The sequence below is a fragment of the Onychostoma macrolepis genome, chromosome 12 (assembly GCF_012432095.1).
Source record: "Onychostoma macrolepis isolate SWU-2019 chromosome 12, ASM1243209v1, whole genome shotgun sequence".
NCBI lineage: Eukaryota > Metazoa > Chordata > Actinopteri > Cypriniformes > Cyprinidae > Onychostoma > Onychostoma macrolepis.
Window position 1 is genome coordinate 20,867,369 of NC_081166.1, and position 22,951 is coordinate 20,890,319.

The window sequence follows — 22,951 nt, forward strand, 5'->3', positions numbered from 1 at the left end:
CAGTCTTTACAAATCATACATGACAAAATGAAACAGTTATGCTGAACGATGGAAAAATATTATCAGTGTTAAACATATACAATTAGTCTGACACATTTACATTGACAAGGTGCCTATGTTATGTCAAAATGGAGAAAATCTGTTTGTTGATCTGTGCCACCATTTGAACTGGAGTTTCTGGTGGTTTCTACCAAACTGGAATGTGTGACTTTTTCAACTGCATAAAAGTGACAATAGATTACAATACAATACATTAATGAGGATGATCAAGCTCTGAGTTTCACAGTAGGTTTATGGTTGACAAAATTAAACAAATCCTACCTAGTTTAGATCACGTTCAGCAGGCCCATTGAACTCACTATTCTCGGTCAACTCAGTTTAATTAAAAGTTTATGTAGCAAACAATCACAATCTTACCCCAAATAAAACCTTACAGTGTAAGATATGATGGTGAATAAACAACCGTAAAGAACATTTCACCTTCTTGAGTCTAGAGTTTGCTCAATATAAATTCCAACCTAGCTAACCCTAACCCTAACCAGCATTGTGTAAAAGGCCTCAGGTATTATAATTTTACTTATGCATTATGTAAATTATCATTATGCTTATTTAAAAGGATTATCATTATGCATATGAACATGATTTTGAGTCTGTCACACCTTAACATGAAACACTGATACTGTGTAATGATAATACCTTTAAAAAGACTTGACCTGTACTCTACAGGGTAATTAAATATTTACATATATTCACAACAGCCAGCTCATGAATGAAAAAAAATCCCAGTCCTCCCTATAGCCAGTCTAACCCTGGTACAGCAGCATACATGTGCTATTTTACAAATTTCTTTGGCAACATGTACATTGCAACATGTATTAAAAAATGATTAATAGTTCAAGTAATGTACAGTTAAAAGTCAAATGAATTTGTATTAGTTAATTTAACATTTTAAGTATCTTTTTACTATCAAGTTACTGTGTTATTCCTTAATTTCTAGGTGAGTGTTTCAGTTTTTTAGTTAGAATAACACACCCACCAATTCAAATCTGGCACCAGATCACAACCTTTTTACCTGGAAACAATGACAGGACGGTCATCAGGGTTTCAACCAATCTCTTCACCGGATTCACATAAAATAGGATCTACCGGGAGATATTAAATACTTAATTATGTCTAGACTCATCCATGAGACTTTACTACAAAGTGTGTATTGAGATGGTAATAATGACCTTCTTTTCTAGCAGAATAAGTTTAAAGAGAATCAGAACCTACAGCAAATAAAGAGAAACAACACAAGCATTTAGACCAAAAGTAGACTTGCAAGTTTCATAATAAAGATCAAAATAAATATATATTATGCAGAAGGATAAAGCAGAATTTAAAATAAAGCGTACAGTCCTTTACCTTGTGTTTAAAGTGCAGAATCAAATCTCTGGCAGACAGACCTTTAGTTAAAAAATGTCAGAAAATAGGAAATTGATAGGGTTAAGTAGGCTATACTATGCCAAGATTTATTTCAAATTATAATTTGACTTTATCACAACCCATAGTTGAGTCATAAACGCCATAAATAACACTGGCTGCACAATACACATAACTGGTGTTTGAGTAGTTATCCAAATACTCCTAAAAAACATTTAAAGACGACATCAAAACATAATTTGCAACCAATTTGACTTCCATAATGCAGAATATTTATGTACAAAATATTCTATTCTAAAAAAAAAAAAAAAAAAATTGATGGATTTTATCTATAGGTTTTTACTGGATGCTGAAAAGCAAGGGTTTCATGCATAATGTTGCAAAGTAGGCGTTTCATACACTTACTTTTTAAGGAGGCTTTTAGTTTGGGATGTGTAGGATGCATCGATACAGTAATTCACACACAATAAGACCACGAATGTGTATTTGGAAAGTAAATTTGGACATTACACTCTCCTCATCCAATTACTATTATTTAGAGGTCAAATTAAATGATGAAATATATTAGTGAAAAGCAGACTCTTGAATTACTAAATTATAGTAGTGAAAAGTGTTTTTTTTTAATTACCCAGATAAATCTGTGATCCTTCCAGCGCTGTACAGCTTAAAGATCTGTTCATATGCTCATAGAGCTCCTACAGAGAACCAAAAACAAAAATACATGAAAGGTGCACTGAATGATTCTTTGCTTCTGGCTGATATGACAGCTGTCTTTTTATACCTATATCTGTGTTGATGCAGCACAATACAAAAGCATTTGCAGTTACTATAAAAATACTCTGTTCAAAGATATATTGAAAACCATGATTACTTTGGTCTGGAACTGAAAGTGGGCAGATAAATGTCATGATGAGCTACTGTGAGGAACAAGGAACGCAGAGACGTGGAGTAAACACAAACAACAGTCTTTAATAATCCAAATCGCAGGAAACATAGGGCAGGCCACAGCCATAATGGCGACCCACGGTGGAGATGACAGAGGGAGGAGCCATGGAGGAGGAAGAGCTGATGACTCTGGGGGGCCGACCGATGGCGGCAGAGCAGGTGGCAGAGGAGCCCGAGGCGGAGAGCCGATGAGCCAGGGTGACGAGGAGGAAGCGGAGGGCCAAGGTAGAACAGATGGCTCAGGCAACCGATGCAGAGGCGGGGATCTAGAAGGCCGCGGTGGAGCCGGAGTGACAGAGGACCGAGGAGTGGCCGAAGGGATGAAGGAGCCTGACGGAGCTGGAGGGACAAGGCGCAGCCGGAGGAGTGGAGTCCTGAGGCGATGGATGGTCGACGACAGACCAAGGTGGAGCCGGAGGGACGAGAGAGCCCGGCGGAGCCAGTGGACTGATGGGCCATGGTGGAGTCGCTGGGTCGACAGGCTGAGGCGGAGTCCGGGACTCAGAGGCTGGAGTCCGAGGCAAGGGATTCTCCAGCCACGGTGACGATGGAGACTGGCAGACCCGCGGGGCTCGCACCATACTGATGTTGGGCTGAGGGCAAGCAGATGGACTGCCAGACGACAGCGGTGGAGGAGGAATGAGGCAGGAGTGGGCGGGCATTTTTGAGCCTCCGGGCTTTCAGGGCTGGTGTGCGCTGCCCACACACACCAAAACTGCGAGTCTCTCTCTGAGCAGGATGTGGAAACAGAAGCCCTCTCTGGGCTAAACTCAGGAACGGGAGTCCTCTCTGGGCAGGACAGGGAAACAGAAGCCCTCTCTGGGCCAATCTTGAGAATAGCAGCCCTTCTTGGGCGGGACAGGGAAACAGGAGCCCTCTCTGGGCTGGACGTGGGAAAAGCAGCGGAAACAAAAACAAGAGGGGAGACACGCAGTAAACTTTGTTGTAGGTCCAGTGTTCTGTCACGATGAGCTACTGTGAAGAGCAAGGAATGCAGAGACTTGGAGTAAACACAAAAAACAGTCTTTAATAATCCAAATCGCAGGGAACACAGGGCAGGCAGGAACACACGTAGCACATGGGTAGACGTTCAAGCAAAGGACAGACCACACTATAAATATACAACCAAACGAGGTAATTGGGGAAACTAGGGGTGGGCGCTATAACGGTATTAACATGACTACCGGTATTATGTTGTGCCATGATATGGATTTTGCTATACCGTGGATACCGTTACATATTCATGGATTTCATTGGATGGACATACAAAGATTTTTTTCCTGCGCAGTCGTTACTGCGTCATCAGAGAGAGAGAGATACCCCGCTTGATCGGACATAAATCAGAACCGGATAGTTTTTGCTCCAAAGATCGGCTCTTCGGAACTGCACACAAACTGGATTACAATATTTTCCCAAAATGTACAAACCCGATTCCAAAAAAGTTGGGACACTGTACAAATTGTGAATAAAAACAGAATGCAATGATGTGGAAGTTTCAAATTTCAATATTTTATTCAGAATACAACATAGAGGACATATCAAATGTTTAAACTGAGAAAATGTATCATTTTAAGGGAAAAATAAGTTGATTTTAAATTTCATGGCATCAACACATCTCAAAAAAGTTGGGACAAGGCCATGTTTACCACTGTGTGGCATCCCCTCTTCTTCTTATAACAGTCTGCAAACGTCTGGGGACTGAGGAGACAAGTTGCTCAAGTTTAGGAATAGGAATGTTGTCCCATTCTTGTCTAATACAGTCTTCTAGTTGCTCAACTGTCTTAGGTCTTCTTTGTCGCATCTTCCTCTTTATGATGCGCCAAATGTTTTCTATGGGTGAAAGATCTGGACTGCAGGCTGGCCATTTCAGTACCCGGATCCTTCTTCTACGCAGCCATGATGTTGTAATTGATGCAGTATGTGGTCTGGCATTGTCATGTTGGAAAATGCAAGGTCTTCCCTAAAAGAGACGACATCTGGATGGGAGCATATGTTGTTCCAGTAAGTTGTTCCCAGTTTTCCAAAAAGAACTTCAAATTTTGATTCGTCTGACCATAGAACACTTTTCCACTTTGAAACAGTCAATTTTAAATGAGCCTTGGCCCACAGGACACGACAGCGCTTCTGGACCATGTTCACATATGGCTTCCTTTTCGCATGATAGAGCTTTAGTTGGCATCTGCAGATGGCATGGCGGATTGTGTTTACCGACAGTGGTTTCTGGAAGTATTCCTGGGCCCCTTTAGTAATGTCAATGACAGAATCATGCCGATGAGTGACGCAGTGTCGTCTGAGGGCCCGATGACCACAGGCATTCAACAAAGGTCTTAGGCCTTGTCCCTTACACACAGAGATTGTTCCAGATTCTCTGAATCTTTGGATGATATTATGCACTGTAGATGATGATAACTTCAAACTCTTTGCAATTTTTCTCTGAGAAACTCCTTTCTGATATTGCTCCACTATTTTTCGCCGCAGCATTGGGGGAATTGGTGATCCTCTTCCCATCTTGACTTCTGAGACACTGCCACTCTGAGAGGCTCTTTTTATACCCAATAGTGTTGCCAATTGACCTAAAATTGGTCCTCCAGCTGTTCCTTATATGTACATTTAACTTTTCCGGCCTCTTATTGCTACCTGTCCCAGCTTCTTTGGAATGTGTAGCTCTCATGAAATCCAAAATGAGCCAATATTTGGCATGACATTTCAAAATGTCTCACTTTCAACATTTGATATGTTATCTATATTCTATTGTGAATAAAATATAAGTTTATGAGATTTGTAAATTATTGCATTCCTTTTTTATTCACAATTTGTACAGTGTCCCAACTTTTTTGGAATCGGGTTTATAATTTGTGTGGTAATATTACTAAGTCTGTAAACGGACATTAACACAGGACAGAGACGCAGAACACGGACACAAAGAGAGAAAATACTGTAGCAGGCAGCACAAGATCACTGTTCACAATGCTCGAAATATAGGAAGAAAAATATAAATAATGAATTGGGGCAGGGGGTTAATATGAATGAGTACCTGAAGGGAACTCTCTTCAGATAACTTTAGATGGCATTTCATTTTTCTCTCACCGCCGTGACCGTGTTCATAAGCGCAGCGCAGAGCAGCTTTATTTATAGCGGTGACCAAAGGAACGTTAAATTGAGGCCATAAGCGCCATCTGCTGTCAGAGAGTGAATTTGCATGTTCTTTCAGTCCATTTGCTGTTTTTCTTTTGCTCAGGTGTCTTACTTAGCATAATTTCACACATCTAAAGTCAGACCGTTCTATTTTTGCCTTAGATCTTGAAATCAAGTTGTTTTTTTGTTTTTTTTTCTAGTTATATAAGGTTAAAATACATATTTTGCCTGTAATTTAACTAAGGTCTACTAAAATGTGATTCCGATTTGTTTTCCCTCATATCGCGATATAATATCGATATTGTCTGGACAGTGGAAAATAATCGTGATATGAATTTTAGCTCTGACTAATTAGACTAGGGAAAAACTAGGTCACTGGGAGCACATGGAGAGGAAAACACACATTGACAGTCCATGGGCGTGACAATAAAAGACCCTTTTCACACATTCATAGTCTGTTAGTTTAATAATTTATTATTTACTGCTTACTAAGGGTTTCTTAGTTTTAGACCATTTAATTTTTTTAAACACTGATTTGACTGGAATTCTACATCTTTAAACAAATCTGACAAAAATATTATGCATCTCATAAGGTGTAAAAAAATGTACTAGCTGTATTAGTTCAATGAAATGTGTGTGAAAGATCTTGCCTTCAGGATGGAGATCTGAGAGAAATCTTTTTCTTCAAAGTAAGCGTGAGTTATGAGCTGAAGTTTAGCCTGTATCAGACCAAACAGCGGCTGAAACAACAATGCATTACATTAATAATCTAATAATCAAGCAGGAATTTTATGTAAATAAAGGTTTCTCTGCCATATACATGTCTTACCAATCGACTGAGAACACAAACACTCTTCTGAACCGTCTCTCTTGTGATATCTGCCTCTCGTACTTTCAGTGCCTATAATACAAAACATTACAATAATATCAGATTAGACATAATATGATTCTTTTACAGTATCTATTATTGTGTTATTTTACTTTATATAATGATATTTACTCAATATGGTAATATCTTACTTAAAATATGATGAATGTTCAAGAATGTAATCCATATACTGATCAATATACTGAATTACTCTAATACTGGATGTCTTAGTGCAGATTGTAAGTCTTAAGGGGCCATCCATTGGGCAGTGTTGGTATTTTCCATTGTAGTGTACCAATGAACTTGAATAACCCAATGAACTTTGGGTGATTTCCAGAATATGACAGGAACAGGTAAACAAGTTTGATGTATGTCTTATGGGAACACCGCCAACCAATGGGAAGCCGTAAAATAAATGTTTTTAAAAAATGGCGGATCTGGCCAAATTCCACCATTAAAAGATGGACCAGGTCGGCTGGTAATAAATTGTGGCAAACCAGACAGGCATAGCCAATTAAAAACCGGAACTACCAAATTTGGGTGGAAAAACGGGTATAAAACGGATGCCCCGACAGACAGAGATTTCAGATGCGGCGACCGTTATCTCGGCTTTGTTACTTTGTTTAATAAAGTCTTATTTTGACATCTGGAACTCTGCGTTTCGAGCTTCATTGATCACATTGAAGAAATCTATCTTTGCTGACTCCGAGACACAACACTATCAGGAAAAAAACCCCTGCTCATTCATTTATTTAGAAGAAAGGATTATGTTGGACTGAGGAAACTATTTCACATTATTCTTTAATTCTGACTTCATTCAATAAGAAAGATCTCTTCTACTAATAACTGCATGCTATCATTATGACAGCATCAGACTGCATTCTTCTAGCTTATGATCCCCTGCACTACATCAATTAAAAATTAACGTAACACTTTAGACCAGGAAACAGATAATTACTATTAACTAAGAGTTTTCCCTCAATAAACTCCTAAATTGCTATTTATTGACAGCAAGTACGGTAGTTGCTATAGTAGTCATGTTTAGGTATATGAAAGAGTTAAGAGATCTAGAATACAGTAATACAGATTAAGGCATTATGTGCGCTTTATACAGTAAGTACTAATAAACAGCCAATATGCTAGAAATATGCATGCTAATAAGTATTTTGTATAGGGACCAATTCTCACAATTAACTAGTTGCTTATTAGCATGCATATTATTAACGTCATATTAGCTGTTTATTAGTACTTATAAAGCACAAATTCTGCATGACCATATTCTACACCCCTAATCCTATCCAATACCTTAACAACTACCTTACTAATTATTAATAAGCAGCAAATTAGGAGTTAATCGAGGCAAAAGTTGTAGTTAATGGTTTGTTAATAGCGAGAATTAGACCTTAACAAAGTGACCCTAAAGTGTTACTAAAATTAAATCTTCCACATTTCTTTCTTTCTTTCTTTTAAATAGCAAAAACATGACAATAATTAGTATAAATTATTCATGGACAAACCTTGGCCTCCATCTGTCTGTAGCAAGAAACTCCATAAACACATTTCTGCTGTCCATCCAGAGGGGGCAAATGAAAATAGACAGCATCTGTCCATAAAGAAACACAATCAAATGTACTGTTTAAAAATAGATATGAAGATAAAAATTCAACTTTGATCATATCTATGATCCTACATCACTCTGCACATACCACACCATCATCTTATATTACAATATCAAAAGGAGTTTTTTTTTTTTCAATAATCTTTTTAACACATTACAATACAACACTGAATGACACAGAGTAAAGAAAATCAATCACATCATCAAGCAAGACAAAAAAACAAACAAACAAAAATACATACACAAAAAGAACAACCAACTTAAAACAAAAAAGCACACACAGGACACTGTCATCTACATCACAAAGTTCTCCCACTTAGAAATCATGGAGGGGTCTGAAATTGTCATCGTAGGTGCATGTCCACTGTGAGAGACATAATCTAAAAAAAAAAAAATCCAGAAATCACAATGTATGTATTTTTTAACTATTTATTTGTATGATACAGCTGCAAATAAGTATTTGAACACCTGTCTATCAGCTAGAATTCTGACCCTCAAAGACCTGTTAGTCTGCCTTTAAAATGTCCACCTCCACTCCATTTATTATCCTAAATTAGATGCACCTGTTTGAGGTCGTTAGCTGCATAAAGACACCTGTCCACCCCATACAATCAGTAAGAATCCAACTACTAACATGACCAAGACCAAAGAGCTGTCCAAAGACACTAGAGACAAAATTGTACACCTCCACAAGGCTGGAAAGGGCTACAGGAAATTGCCAAGCAGCTTGGTGAAAAAGGTCCACTGTTGGAGCAATCATTAGAAAATGGAAGAAGCTAAACATGACTGTCAATCTCCCTCGGACTGGGGCTCCATGCAAGATCTCACCTCGTGGGGTCTCAATGATCCTAAGAAAGGTGAGAAATCAGCCCAGAACTACACGGGAGGAGCTGGTCAATGACCTGAAAAGAGCTGGGACCACCGTTTCCAAGGTTACTGTTGGTAATACACTAAGACGTCATGGTTTGAAATCATGCATGGCACGGAAGGTTCCCCTGCTTAAACCAGCACATGTCCAGGCCCGACTTAAGTTTGCCAATGACCATTTGGATGATCCAGAGGAGTCATGGGAGAAAGTCATGTGGTCAGATGAGACCAAAATAGAACTTTTGGTCATAATTCCACTAAACGTGTTTGGAGGAAGAAGAATGATGAGTACCATCCCAAGAACACCATCCCTACTGTGAAGCATGGGGTGGTAGCATCATGCTTTGGGGTGTTTTTCTGCACATGGGACAGGGCGACTGCAATGTATTAAGGAGAGGATGACCGGGGCCATGTATTGCGAGATTTTGGGGAACAACCTCCTTCCCTCAGTTAGAGCGTTGAAGATGGGTCGAGGCTGGGTCTTCCAACATGACAATGACCCGAAGCACACAGCCAGGATAACCAAGGAGTGGCTCTGTAAGAAGCATATCAAGGTTCTGGCGTGGCCTAGCCAGTCTCCAGACCTAAACCCAATAGAGAATCTTTGGAGGGAGCTCAAACTCCGTGTTTCTCAGCGACAGGCCAGAAACCTGACTGATCTAGAGAAGATCTGTGTGGAGGAGTGGGCCAAAATCCCTCCTGCAGTGTGTGCAAACTTGGTGAAAAACTACAGGAAACGTTTGACCTCTGTAATTGCAAACGAAGGCTACTTTACCAAATATTAACATTGATTTTCTCAGGTGTTCAAATACTTATTTGCAGCTGTATCATACAAATAAATAGTTAAAAATCATACATTGTGATTTCTGGATTTTTTATAGATTATGTCTCTCACAGTGGACATGCACCCACGATGACAATTTCAGACCCTCCATGATTTCTAAGTGGGAGAACTTGCAAAACAGCAGGGTGTTCAAATACTTATTTTCCTCACTGTATATATATATATATATATATATATATATATCAAGAGATGCAAATGAATAATCTTTCTTATAATTTTGCCAGCCTTTTATAGAAATTAACTTCTCTGATCCAAGACATCAATTTATTTATTTATTTTTTCAGCAGTCTGGCATAGTTATTGGAAATTAGTTTAAGAAGATCTAGAAGTATTGATAATGGGTTTTACTCGGATAATGGGTGTAATCTCTTGTATACACCTTGCATATCTGACATAAGGCACGATATGTAATCTGTGCAAGATCTTTAGCTGAAAAGCTCTTGTCTACTTGACGGATCTACTGACTCTGATTCTCTGGGTGTGGGAAACAATGAAGATTAATGAGCTGTTTGCATGGTCTGTCATCTGGATTCTCCTCTCTTATGCTGTCCAGTTGTGTTTATTCTGCAATATACGGCGTGGGAACTGTTTCAACTACGTTTCTGCCTTTCTCACCGTCCACTGGCATTACATCTCCTTCTGGAAATTGTGGGTCATCTAATCCACATTATACAAAGAAATCTACACCCTGGAGTACGCAATCTTAAAACTAAAGTTTGTTGGCTGGAGCATTTTGCATGCCAAATCTGGTCTTACAATTCCCAAAGGATGCTCTCTAAAGCTAAATCAGATTTTTATCTAATTAGGATAGGTAAAGGGAATACTATAACTCTCTTTTTCACTGTAAATAATATCCTATTGCCACCTGACTCTTACACGCCATGGAACTCTCACACAAAGCATTGCTTTACATTTCGTAAAGGCCAGTTCGACTGTGAGGATTCAAGATCAAGATGAAGATGAACCATTCAATGACAAATCAGAGCTGATGAGGATGAACCATTCAATGACAAATCAGAGCTGAAAATAAAAATATTTGGAAAGTCTGAAAATTCTCAAAACTCCAACACTTGAGTTGGAATTGAGAATTTTATTTTATTTTTCTTTTGTTCCAGATAAATGAATTTAGCCACTAGGGGTATAATGGTACACAACCATGATGGTTAGGTATGTACCTCGGTTTGACGTCACAGTTCGGTATGGTTTCAATACAGCAGGGAGAAAAACTCTTGCAACAGTGGTTTACCTCAGTTTATGCTCTAAACTATAGGAAGTCCTTTTACATTAGCCTACTATAAGGTTACAATTAACAACAGAGCCCAAACTTAAATACTATTTATTAACTACTTAATTTCTATTTATTTTTAAATATAATAGTCAACACTCAACTTAAAAAAAAATTGTATGCAAACATGTAAATTTCACATAATACAGTTTTTAAATTAACTACTAAATTATAAAATTTTTATTTGTTGTCAAAATATATTAATTTACACAGTGACTATAAGTGACTATAATTTACACAGATAAATGTGTTTACACAGATTATAGTATAATTTACATTATCGCAGATAAATCGCATTCGATTATGAATGCGATATTGCCTAGCTTGTCAGTGAACTATGGCTCTGTGTAGTAAATGCCGCTTCATTTGAAAGCAGGTGATGGCGATTTACTGCCGATTCACGGAACTGGCTTTACTGACGAGATGCGCATGACAATCGCATGCGATTAATTGCACAGCCCTACTACCTTGTAGCGTGCATGCTGCCTATTACTGATATTAACTATATGGCTCCGCGTTATCGTCTGGGCAGAACTATTGTTCCAGCTACCAAAGACAGATTCACAAATAACCTGCCTGATTTATCTCAATTGATCTGTGTACCCATAAATACACATGAACTAGATGAAATGACTAGCAACATGGGCACTATCTTCTCTAATACATGAGAAGCTGTTGCCCCCATCAAATTGAAAAAGGTTAGAGAAAAACGTCCATGGTACAACAGTTATACCCATTCTCTCAAGAAAGAAACTTGTAATCTTGAGCGCAAATGGAGAAAAACTAACTTGGAAGTTTTTAGAATTGCGTGGAAAAACAGTATGTCCAGCTATAGACAGGCTCTAAAAGCTGCCAGGGCAGAGCATATCCGCAAACTCAGAGAAAATAACCAAAATAATCCAAGGTTTTTATTTAGCACAGTGGCTAGATTAACAAACAACCAGACGCCACCCGATCTAAATATTCCCTCACAATTTAATAGCAATGACTTTATGAATTTCTTCACTGATAAAATAGATAACATCAGAAATACAATAACAAATGTAGATCCTACATTTACTTTAGCTTCATTCATCGCACCCAAAGAAAAACTGCAGTGCTTTACAACTATAGGACAGGAAGAGCTAAATAAACTTATCAGTGCATCTAAACCAACAACATATTTATTAGATCCTGTACCCACTAAACTACTGAAAGAGTTGTTACCTGTAGTAGAAGAACCGCTACTCAATATTATTAACTTGTTATCTTTAGGTCACGTCCCAAAACATTCAAGATGGCGGTTATTAAGCTTTTTATTAAGAAACCACAACTAGATCCTAGTGAACTTGCAAATTACAGACCCATTTCAAATCTTCCGTTTATGTCTAACATTTTAGAAAAAGTCTTGTTTGCTCAATCTCTTTTCCATCTCCTTTCAACAGGTCAGGTCTGCCCCAAAAACTCTTCCAATTGTCTGTGAAACCTATGTTATTATGCGGGCACCACTTAGACATCCAGCCATTGAGTGACGACAGTCTGCTATGAATCTCATCACCCCGGGAAGCAGGGAGGGGACCAGAGCAAGTTCACACACCTCTTTAACATTATTTTTAGTGATCTCTGACTGGCGAAGTCGAACATCAGCCAATGTGAATAACAATCTTACTGAATTTACGTTTAGCATTAGCCAGCACTTTTAAATTTGCCAAGATGTCAGGTGCTCTGGCTCCCGGTAAACATTGGACTATGGTGGCTGGTGTCTCTATTTTCACATTTCCTACAATAGAATCGCCAATAACTAGAGCACTTTCAACAGGTTTCTCAGTGGGTGCATCACTGAGTGGGGAGAACCTGTTTGATGTTTTGATCGGAACGGAAGAGCGGTGTTTTGACCTGCGACTAGGGATGGGTACCGAAACCCGGTATTAAATCGGTCTCGGGGCTAAATTATGAAAGACCGGAGTATCGATAAGCTCTGACGTTATCGGTTCTGCTGTCGGTACTGGAGAAATCAAGAAAACACACATACATTTATTGTTACTATATATACACATTATTTTGCAAATTATATTTCACCAGAGTTGCCAGCTGTTTTTATGTGCAATAATATTCAAACATCTGTCTATGATACATTTTGCTATTCGCAATTCAGAAGCGAGCAGCTTACGCGGAGGAGTTTCAGCAAGTGCAACATGAAAGCCCTGTTTAATTATGATAGAAGAGAGAACTAACTATTCAAACATCTGCTTATGCTTTAGGCCTGTGGCTGTTATATTAAGCTTAGTTTATTTTTTTTTTATTTCGATTTTGGCTTCTAAGTATTATAGCCGTGTTTCTTCTAGCACAACTTCCTTCCCTTTACAGCGGTGCGCATTCGTTCCTCCCTAACCAAAACTTAACGTCAGAATAAGCTCAATCGGTGATTATTGTAAAATGCTGTCTTTACTGCTGCTACATCGCGGGACATGTTTGATAATAAAACATTGAAAGCACAATCAGCGCGAGAGAAGCTGTTCCCCAGGATGAAATGTGTGTGCGCGCCGCGCTCCAAAACGGACAAGCAGATTACACTTTGAGCTTCAGGCGCATCCAAACGATCAAATGCACACAAAATGTCAAAATGGCCAGCTACGAGAGTATTCACTTAAACACAGTTTATGTCTTAAGTGGACGAGATCAGTTGGGAGAAAATCCGATGCGTGTCAATATTTTGTCTTAAAGTGACAGACTGGTGCTTGGGCCATCAATGTTAAATAACAAAATGCAAAGAGAAAATCACCCACAGCTCTTAATCTGAATAACGTTAAAGCTTTAATAAGCATTAATCTATCAATACATACAGTGAAAATTATACAGTGTTATTTCACATTTTAATTTTTTTGTTTTACGTTTGATTACTTTTAGATTTCTTTTGTAGCTATTACTTACCTGAACATTAATGTTAGTAGACCTTCATGGAAAAATGAAAGCACTGTTTATTTCATTTCATTTAATTTGTATATTTGTTGGTTTGTTTTACTTAGTTTCTTTGTTCATGTTCTTACTGTATCTTATGTATATAAAACACTAAAAATGCCTGCACACTGGTGCATTTACAAATTGATGTTTTATATTAATTTAATTAAATATTTAATTTACATTTCAGAATATAAAGCAATGTTAATCCAGCTCCTAATCTGTCTCATTCATATATATATATATATATATATATATATATCACAAAAAGTACCGATAAGAATACCGTTAAAGTACCGGATCGATAAGCAGCATCAGTAAGAGTAGTAATACCGTTAATACCTTAACGATACCCATCCCTACCTGCGACTAGGCCGCCTCACAGTCACCCAGTTGCCCTGCTGCACGGGCTCTACCGGAACTGAACAATGTACAGGACTCCCTGAGCTAGTTGCATCCAAAGCAGTATCTACAGCCCTCACATCCTTACTGTCCTCAACTAAAGTTTGGATGCGTGTCTCTAATTCCGAAATCTTCTCTGTCAGCCTAACTATTTCCCTGCATTTATCACACATGAATCCCTCGCTGCTGACAGAGACAGATAAGCTGTACATGTGGCAAGCAGTGCAAACAACAATAGCAGGAGAAGAAGCCATTACTCACCGTGATTGATGAATGAATTCATTTACCACTGTTGTTTGATGAACTCGTGAAAAACGGAGCGAGAGAGAAATGAAACGGAACGAGAAAAAAGAAAACAATAATAGGTGCGAATAGAAATGCGAATGGAACCGCGAGTGACAAGCTAACTGGCTAACGAATGCTAACACGCTACACGCGCGCTGCACTCGTGGTTTTAAAAAGCGAACGATCAAGCTACAATCTAAAACCTCTCAGCAGCACGACAGACAGGATTCTTTGGGGATTCTTGTAAATTCTTCGTCATCAGCTAGGAACCTAGGCATACGTTTTGATAGCAATCTTTCCTCGAAAAACATGTTTCTAGCATTTGTAAAACTGCATTTTTCCATCTTAAAAATATATCTAAATTACGACCTATGATCTCAATGTCAAATGCAGAAACATTAATTTATGCGTTCATGACCTCGAGACTAGATTATTGTAATGCTTTATTGGGTGGTTGCTCTGCACGTTTAATAAACAAACTCCAGCTGGTTCAAAATGCAGCAGCTAGAGTTCTTACTAGAACCAGGAAGTATGACCACATTAGCCCAGTTCTGTCAACACTGCACTGGCTCCCTATTAAACATCGTATACATTTTAAGATCTTGCTAATTACCTATAAGGCCCTGAATGGTTTGGCACCTCAGTATTTGAGTGAGCTCTTATCGCATTATAGTCCTTCGCGTCCGCTGCGATCTCAAAACTCTGGCCATTTGATAATACCTAGAATATCAAAATCAACTGCGGGCGGGAGATCGTTTTCCTATTTAGTGCCCAACTCTGGAACAATCTACCTAACACTGTTCGGGAAGCAGACACACTCTGTCAGTTTAAATCTAGATTAAAGACCCATCACTTTAAAATGGCTTACACATAATACACTATCGCATTTCTATAATTCAAATCCGTTAAAGGATTGTTAGGCTGCATTAATTAGGTCAACCGGAACCAGAAACACTTCCCAAAACACCCGATGTACTTGTTACAAACTTAGAAGAATGGCATCTACGCTAATATTAATTTGTTTCTTTCTTATTCCGAGGTCACCGTAGCCACCAGATCCAGACTGTATCCAGATCAGATGGTGGATCAGCACCTAGAGATGACCTCTATAGCCCTGAACATCAGCGGAGACCAGGACAACTAGATGAGCCCCAGAGACTGATCCCCAGTGAAGACCCTGTCTCCTAGACAGCCATCGCGACAAGATCACAGGAGACAGATGAGTCCACTGCACAATCTGACTCTACTTTAGCCTAGATTTAAACTGCTGATTTTGTCTGGCCAGAGGAGAATGACACTATTTCGACACACTATTTCCCCATCTAAATATTGTAAAGCTGATATAAAGCCACCCAGCTTTAATTAGGAGCCCGCCAAAGCCCGCCAGAATAGGCGGGGCATCTGGCTATATAAGCGGCCGTTTCGCCATGGGATCCTCAGGTTACTTCGACTGAAGCGACGACTGAGTCGTGCAGCTGTCTGGCACGGCAAAGTACGCAGTACTCGTTCCGTATCTCAGGGAACCGAGGTTACGACAGTAACCGCGTACGTTCCCTGTCGATACTCCACTCGTACTGCGTCTTGATAAAGACGCATATGGGAACTCAATTCAATCACGCCGTGCTAAGGCAGAGGAACGACTGCATAATATTACTCCATAAGCATTTAATGCCCACAGGGAAGTTCAATAGTATGCTCCAGGCCAAGCGAGCTAAACTCATAGAGGTTATGCTCGGCCTGGGTGATCATTCCTTATGACTCTTACATACTCAGTACTTCCAGGACCGAGGTATGCAAGAACCCAACTAGAGAGCTTGAGCGCATTGCGGTCAAGAATTCTCTGTCAGAATTGTTCCCATAACGTATACATGTACGCTCATCTAAGCAGAGAGGACCCTAGCCTGTAAGGCTGGTACATCCAGGCTATAAAACCTAGCAAATGTGGACGGCGAGGCCCAGCCGGCCGCCGCACAAATCTCTGTAATGGACACACCGCTACACCAAGCCCATGACGAGGCGATGCCTCTAGTAGAATGGGCTCGTACTCCAATGGGGCATTGTAGGCCCAAGGAAGAGTACGCCTGCGTAACAGCGTCCACTATCCACTTAGAGAGTCTCTGCTTCGTGACCGGATGCCCTTTGGCGCGGTTACCGAAGCTAACAAAGAGCTGTTCTGTACGCCTAAATGAGGCAGAACGCTCAAAGTAGATCCTCAAAGCTCTGACAGGGCATAACAAGGACAACTCCCGGTCCTCCTCAGAAGGAGGAAGCGCGGAGAGTTTGATAACCTGAGCTCTGAATGGGGTTGAAAGTACCTTGGGTACGTAACCATGCCTTGGTTTCAGGACGACCTTGGAGTCGTTTGGCCCGAATTCCAGGCAGGCAGGGCTAACAGAGAGCGCCTTTAGGTCTCCCACTCGCTTAACCGATGCTAGTGCTAGTAGCAGAGCAGTTTTCAGCGACAGCGACCGAAGGTTCGTAGACTGAAGCGGCTCAATACAGTGGGCAGGTCCCATGTAGGGACGGTGAGGGGCCGAGGCGGATTCAGCCTCTTGGCTCCCCTCAGAAAACGGACAACTGAGTTGTCTCTGCCTACCGATTGGCCTGCTATAGGGGCATGAAAGGCCGCTATAGCTGCTACGAACACCTTGAGTGTGGAGGGGAACGCCCTTATCCAGCAGCTCCTGCAGGAAGGACAGAACCACTGCTAACTCGGAGGTAGACGGGTTTTCACCGCGGTCTAGGCACCAAGTGGAAAACAGACCACTTAAGGCGTGGGCGTCTCGTGAGACGGGGCTCTAGCCTCAGAAATGGTGTTTAACACACGCCTGGGAGGTTGGTAGGCTCCCGTCGAGCGGCCACAGGTGGAGAGCCCACAGCTCTGGCCGAGGGTGCCATATTGTTCCGTTCGCCTGAGAGAGGAGATCCCGTCTCAGGGGCACGGGCCAGGGGGCTGCTGTTAGCAGCTGAACCAGCTCTGACAACCAAGGTTGGTTTTCCCACAAGGGGGCCACCAATAGAACCTTGTGTCCTTGTTCTTTGATCCGCCTGATGACCTGAGGGATCAGGGCGATCGGAGGGAATGCATAAAGGAGGAGGTTGGGCCAATCGTGGGCCAACGCGTCCCTGACCTTCGAATAATAAATTGGGCAGTGAGAGCTGTCTTTGGAGGCGAAAAGATCTACTTTTGCCTTGCCAAATATCTTCCAGATCATCTGAACCATCCGCGGATGGAGCATCCACTCCTCTGAGGGGACATTGCGCCGAGATAACATATCCGCTCCTTGGTTCAATCTGCCCGGCAAGTGCGCTGCCCTTAGCGAGCACAAATTGCGCTGAGCCCACTCCAGAAGGCGCTCTACCAGAATGAAGAGGCGCTTCGAGGAGAGACCTCCTTGGTGATTTATATAGGACACCACGGACATGTTGTCTGAGCGAATCAGCACATGGTGTCCTATTAGGTCTGGCAGAAAAAACCGGCAGGCTCGACATACTGCTAGCATTTCCAAGCAGTTGATGTGGAGGCCGTTCTCCGCTTCTGACCAATGGCCAAAGGTCGGTTTGCTTCGCACAGTGCCCCCAACCTGTGTTGGAGGCGCCTGTCGTGACAACCTTCCTGTTGCAGACCATTCCCATAGCCACACCCTTCTCCATCCATCGTGGGTTCTTCCAGGGGGCCAGGGCTGTCACACAGGCCTGGCTCACCCTGATATGCAGGCGTCCGTGACGCCATGCGTGGGGTGGAACCCGTGGTTTCAACCAGCGTTGGAGGGGCCGCATGCGAAGCAGGCCCAGCTGTAACACTGGCGATGCTGCGGCCATGAGGCCCAGTGCACTCTTGGCGAAATTGACCCTGAGCCCCAGGCACTTTAAGTGGCTGAGGAGGAGGGTCCTGTGTGAGAGTAGTTCTACCTCCGACTGGGCCAGAATGAGCCAGTCGTCGAGATAGTTGAGAATGCGGATTCCCATCTGTTGTAGAGGGGAAAGAGCCGCGTCCATGCACTTCGTAAAAGTGCGGGGGGCTAGAGACAGTCCAAAGGGGAGGACCGTGTACTGATAAGCCACTCCCTCGAAGGCGAATCTCAAGAATCGTCTGTGATGGGGGGCTATCTGGATGTGAAAGTATGCGTCTTTCAGGTCCAGAGAACAGAACCAGTCCCCTGTGCGAATCTGCGAGAGGATCTGTTTCAGCGCGATCATCCTGAACGGCCTCTTCATGAGGGCGTGATTCAGGCATCTGAGATCGAGGATGGGCCGGAGGCCTCCATCCTTTTTGGGAACGAGGAAGTAACGGCTGTAAAAGCCTGATTCGCTCTGAGCTGGAGGAACCCTTTCTATGGCTCCTTTTTCCAACAGTGTCATCACCTCTGAGCATAGAACGCGAGCGTTCTCGCCCTGTACTGAGGTGGAGACCACGCCGCTGAAGCGCGGGGGTCTTCGAGCGAACTGGAGTGAATAACTTCGTTTTATTATCCCTATAACCCATTCTGACACTCCGGGGATGGCCTGCCAGGCCTCGGCCCGCGTGGCAAGGGGTTGGATAAACTCGAGTGACTGACTGCACGGAGTGAGTGGAAGAGGAAACCTGCTTTCTTTTTGAAAATGTTTGTGTTTTATTTTTTCCACTATCACAGCGGATGGTTGCTTGGGCGCTTGTACGGGCAACAAACACACTTCCCTCTGCACCCAGAAATGAACGGGGTGAGAAGAGGTTTAAGAGAGGCTGTTTGGTGGGCGGTCCGGCCACGGCGGGACTTGGCCCTCTCCTCTTCCTGCTCTGCAGATCAGGAAGACGCCGGAGGCGCAGGGTCCAACGCTATCCTTGGTCGGGGGCCCTGGCGCTTCGGAAGGGGGTGGCGTCTGGCCGAGCGGGAACGCCCTCGCGTCTGCTGAGTCTTGGCAGACTGAGGGGCGGGAACGGCAGGTGCGGGCTTCGCTGGCTGCTGAGTCGGCGCAAGTTTAGGGCGACTTGAAGCAGCTGCGGAGCTGGAGCGCTTTGGCAGGAAGTGTCGCATGGCCTGTGACGCCTTCTGTGCCTCTGTGAAACGCTCAGCAAATCCTTCCACCGCAGGTCCAAAGAGGCCGTTGGGTGAAATCGGGGCATCAAGGAAGGGGACCTTGTCCGCGTCCTTGATTTCCGTCAACATGAGCCACAGGTGGCGCTCAAGCACCACTAGGCTGGCCATGGACCTTCCTATCGCCTGGACGGTGGTCTTGGTGGCACGCCGGCTTTTCCCATATGCGTCTTTATCAAGACGCAGTACGAGTGGAGTATCGACAGGGAAACATTTATTTCATAATGGTATTTCCCCCCATTTTAAATTCTTATTATCCAATGAAAGGTTAGATTTTTGTGATTTTTTTTTTTATAAAAGATCAAAGGGATTAACAATGCAGATTAATTTTCAAAGCCTTCTTTGATAATACTTACCAAGGGTGCTGATATTTTTGGCCATGACTGTACGTCTTTTATACACTTTTTTTTTTTTTTTACGTTTCTTGGTCATTCAACAACACAAATCCTTAAATTTAATTCTCAAGATCTGAAAATTTGGTTTGAAGTTATAAAATTCTTAATTGGTTCTTGAGTTTTGTTGCTGCAACTTAAATCTTGAAGATACTTTTATTTAATTTTTTCATATTGTTTAAAGGCACAATATTGGATTGTTTGATATTATAACATGACTGAATATATTAAAATTTTTAACTGTAATGTGCATTGTATATAACATTAATATTTCCTACATTAGAGTAGATTAAATGTATTGAATTGATTCTAGGTACATCATTGATTTCATAAAAATTGTTTTTTTTTTTTCCATACTTGTGACTACATTTCAAATTGCTTTTATTGTTCATTTCTGTTTTTCTGTCTAGACTCAACTTAAGAAATGTCTATTTTAAAATAACTGGAAAAGTAATATCTTTATAATAAGACTACTTTAATAACAGTATAGAGTTCCCTTACTTTCATGTACTTTATTGACTACTTGTATTTCATTGTTATTAGCTTTCCATTGTACGTTCAGAAATAACGTTTTTTATAACTTAATGGGAACGTTATGGAAATTCAAAACGTTATGGAAACGTTCTTATAATGTAAAATTGTTAGTTGGGAAGCTGGTTTATTGATGTCATTCTGTTGAAACACTGATTGAGCTATTACATGAGGCATGAGATAAGGGCTCAACATTAAGCCTTGACGTGCTTGTCCTTCGGGCAAGTAAATCACTCATTCACTTGACAGAGTAAAAAAGTTAAAGTCTTTTTTTTTTTTTTTTGCTGTAAATGTAATCCATTCTGAAGCAATAGTCTCATCACTGCTCTATGAGGTCTTACTTTAATCAGCATATTTGTGATATTTGCCTTAAATTGATTTCTAGGACACTTTTTAACTTTATGAAGGGCGATATTTTCCTAAACTTACTAAATGTAGGCTACGTGTCATCATTTACGTCAATTTTTTTAATTTTATCAATACAATTAGTTAGAATAATTAGACTCTGTATGGTTGTTACCATTCAAATGAAATCATTATCAACAAACTCCATCTTTCCACTGCAGAGGACACACTGAAGCTGCATCGAAAGTGCCATTTAGATGTATTTACTCATGACTGTTTAATAAAGTGGTTCCATAAATGCATTTACACAATAATATTGCAAATGCATAAATAATGTTATAAGATTAATGTTTTACTTTTTTAACATATAAATATGAAATGTTGGAAAAATGCAATGATACTTTTAAATATGAAACCAAATCACCAGTAGGTGGCGGCATGTCACTGTCTTAATGAGCGAGTTACTTGTTCAAACGGCTAATTCATTCAATAAATTAAGCAAGTGATTCCCTGCGTCCCAATGTGCATATCCACCCTATCTGCCCTAAATAGTATTGAAATGACTAATATCACACAGAATTTAGGACAGATACTATGCACATTGGGATGCAGGCATTGTCTTTATGAATGGCTCACTGAATCATTGACTCACCTGATTCGTTCAAAAATGCTGAACCATTCAGTAAAGAAACACCGCTGTGTTGCTCGGAGATGCATGACTGTTCTGCTGTTGCTTTGCTTAACTATTTTTGTTAGCAAAAACGGTCAATAATGTGTCTAAAACTACTTGTTTATTGAACTACTGTTGTATAAAATCAATGTCACATTTGCAATCATGCAGGTGCTTGGTCGTGTGATGTTGCTTAGTTTACCATATGTTATATAGAATATTTGTCCTTTTTTTTTCTACCGCAGTATGTTTGTTCATGTTTGTTTCTTTGTGTGTGCTGTTGCGCCTATTAGTTTGATTTATCCACGAGTCAGACAGGCTGCACAAGCCTCAACTGATGCAACCTTCATACTGTCAATAAATTATCCGTTATCAGTCACTGTTTACACTGAAAGTAATAAAATAAGAATCATTCTCACCAAAGTTCCAGTGCTGCCCTAATTATTGTTTGTTATTGATGTTTTAATCAGGTTACTTGTCCGGTCAGGCAAATAAAATTCTCTTTCACTTGCCCCTTCACAAAATCCACTTGTCCTGGACAAGCATTAATGTCGAGCCCTGGAGATGTTCATTCCCTAATAGCACATGTACATCACAGAGACGTCTATATTTACATCTTCAAGATGTATTTTTTAGAGTGTTTGTTCATCTGCAATACATCTATAGGACATTAGATGTCAAACAGACGTTTATTAGATGTCTGTAAGATGTTTATGATTTAGAATGTTTTTACAAAGCAGATGCTTTCCAGATCAAGCAATCTTTAACAGACATCTTGCAGATGTACGTGTGCTATCTGGGTTAATGTTTATTTTAGCATTAAAACTAGTAGTAAAGAGGAAGGGATGGTCGCACTTAGTGCTGGGCGGTATACCGGTTCATACCGAATACCGGTGTTTATTTTTCTTATGATATGAATTTTTAAAATACCGCAATACCGGTGTTATTTAAATAACGTTCGGAAAGCGACACCGTTTGAGAGGGGTCTCTCTTCACTATTGCATTGTGGCGAGAACACAGCTGTATGTGTTACATATAGTCTTTGGTGTTACTAAGCATGAAAGTTCTCAAGCTGTAGAACGTGATGACAGAAGAACTCATCCACAATATCCACCGCCCGCTGCCATCAGCTCCCGTGTCTCACACACACACACACACACGAGCGACTTTAGCACTACATTTAGCAACTTTCAAACCCTTTTAGCGGCTTTTTTCCATAGAATATACAAACTGACAAACCTAGCGACATTTTTGGATAAACCTTAGCTATGGTTCAGTTGGAAGATGTCGCCAGTGCTGCTCCGCGAGCGCGAGATCTGACTTTCCCGGC

General features: G+C 40.9%; 1 protein-coding gene across 5 annotated transcripts in view; it reads right to left on the reverse strand.

The window, feature by feature from the left end:
• avl9 (AVL9 homolog (S. cerevisiase)) overlaps window positions 1-22,951 on the reverse strand; it is a 120,070-nt gene that overhangs the window by 46,431 nt on the left and 50,688 nt on the right. For all 5 annotated transcript variants that reach the window (XR_009273665.1, XR_009273664.1, XM_058793454.1 and 2 more), the window contains exons 4-10: window positions 7,888-7,973; window positions 6,332-6,403; window positions 6,153-6,242; window positions 2,051-2,117; window positions 1,405-1,445; window positions 1,230-1,268; window positions 1,073-1,142 (exon numbers count right to left, since the gene is read on the reverse strand). Coding sequence is in view for 3 of the 5 variants with exons in the window: in XM_058793454.1 (XP_058649437.1) it covers window positions 1,073-1,142; window positions 1,230-1,268; window positions 1,405-1,445; window positions 2,051-2,117; window positions 6,153-6,242; window positions 6,332-6,403; window positions 7,888-7,973 (465 nt within the window). In the remaining 2 variants the exon portion in view is untranslated. The remainder of the gene's footprint in view (window positions 1-1,072; window positions 1,143-1,229; window positions 1,269-1,404; window positions 1,446-2,050; window positions 2,118-6,152; window positions 6,243-6,331; window positions 6,404-7,887; window positions 7,974-22,951) is intronic.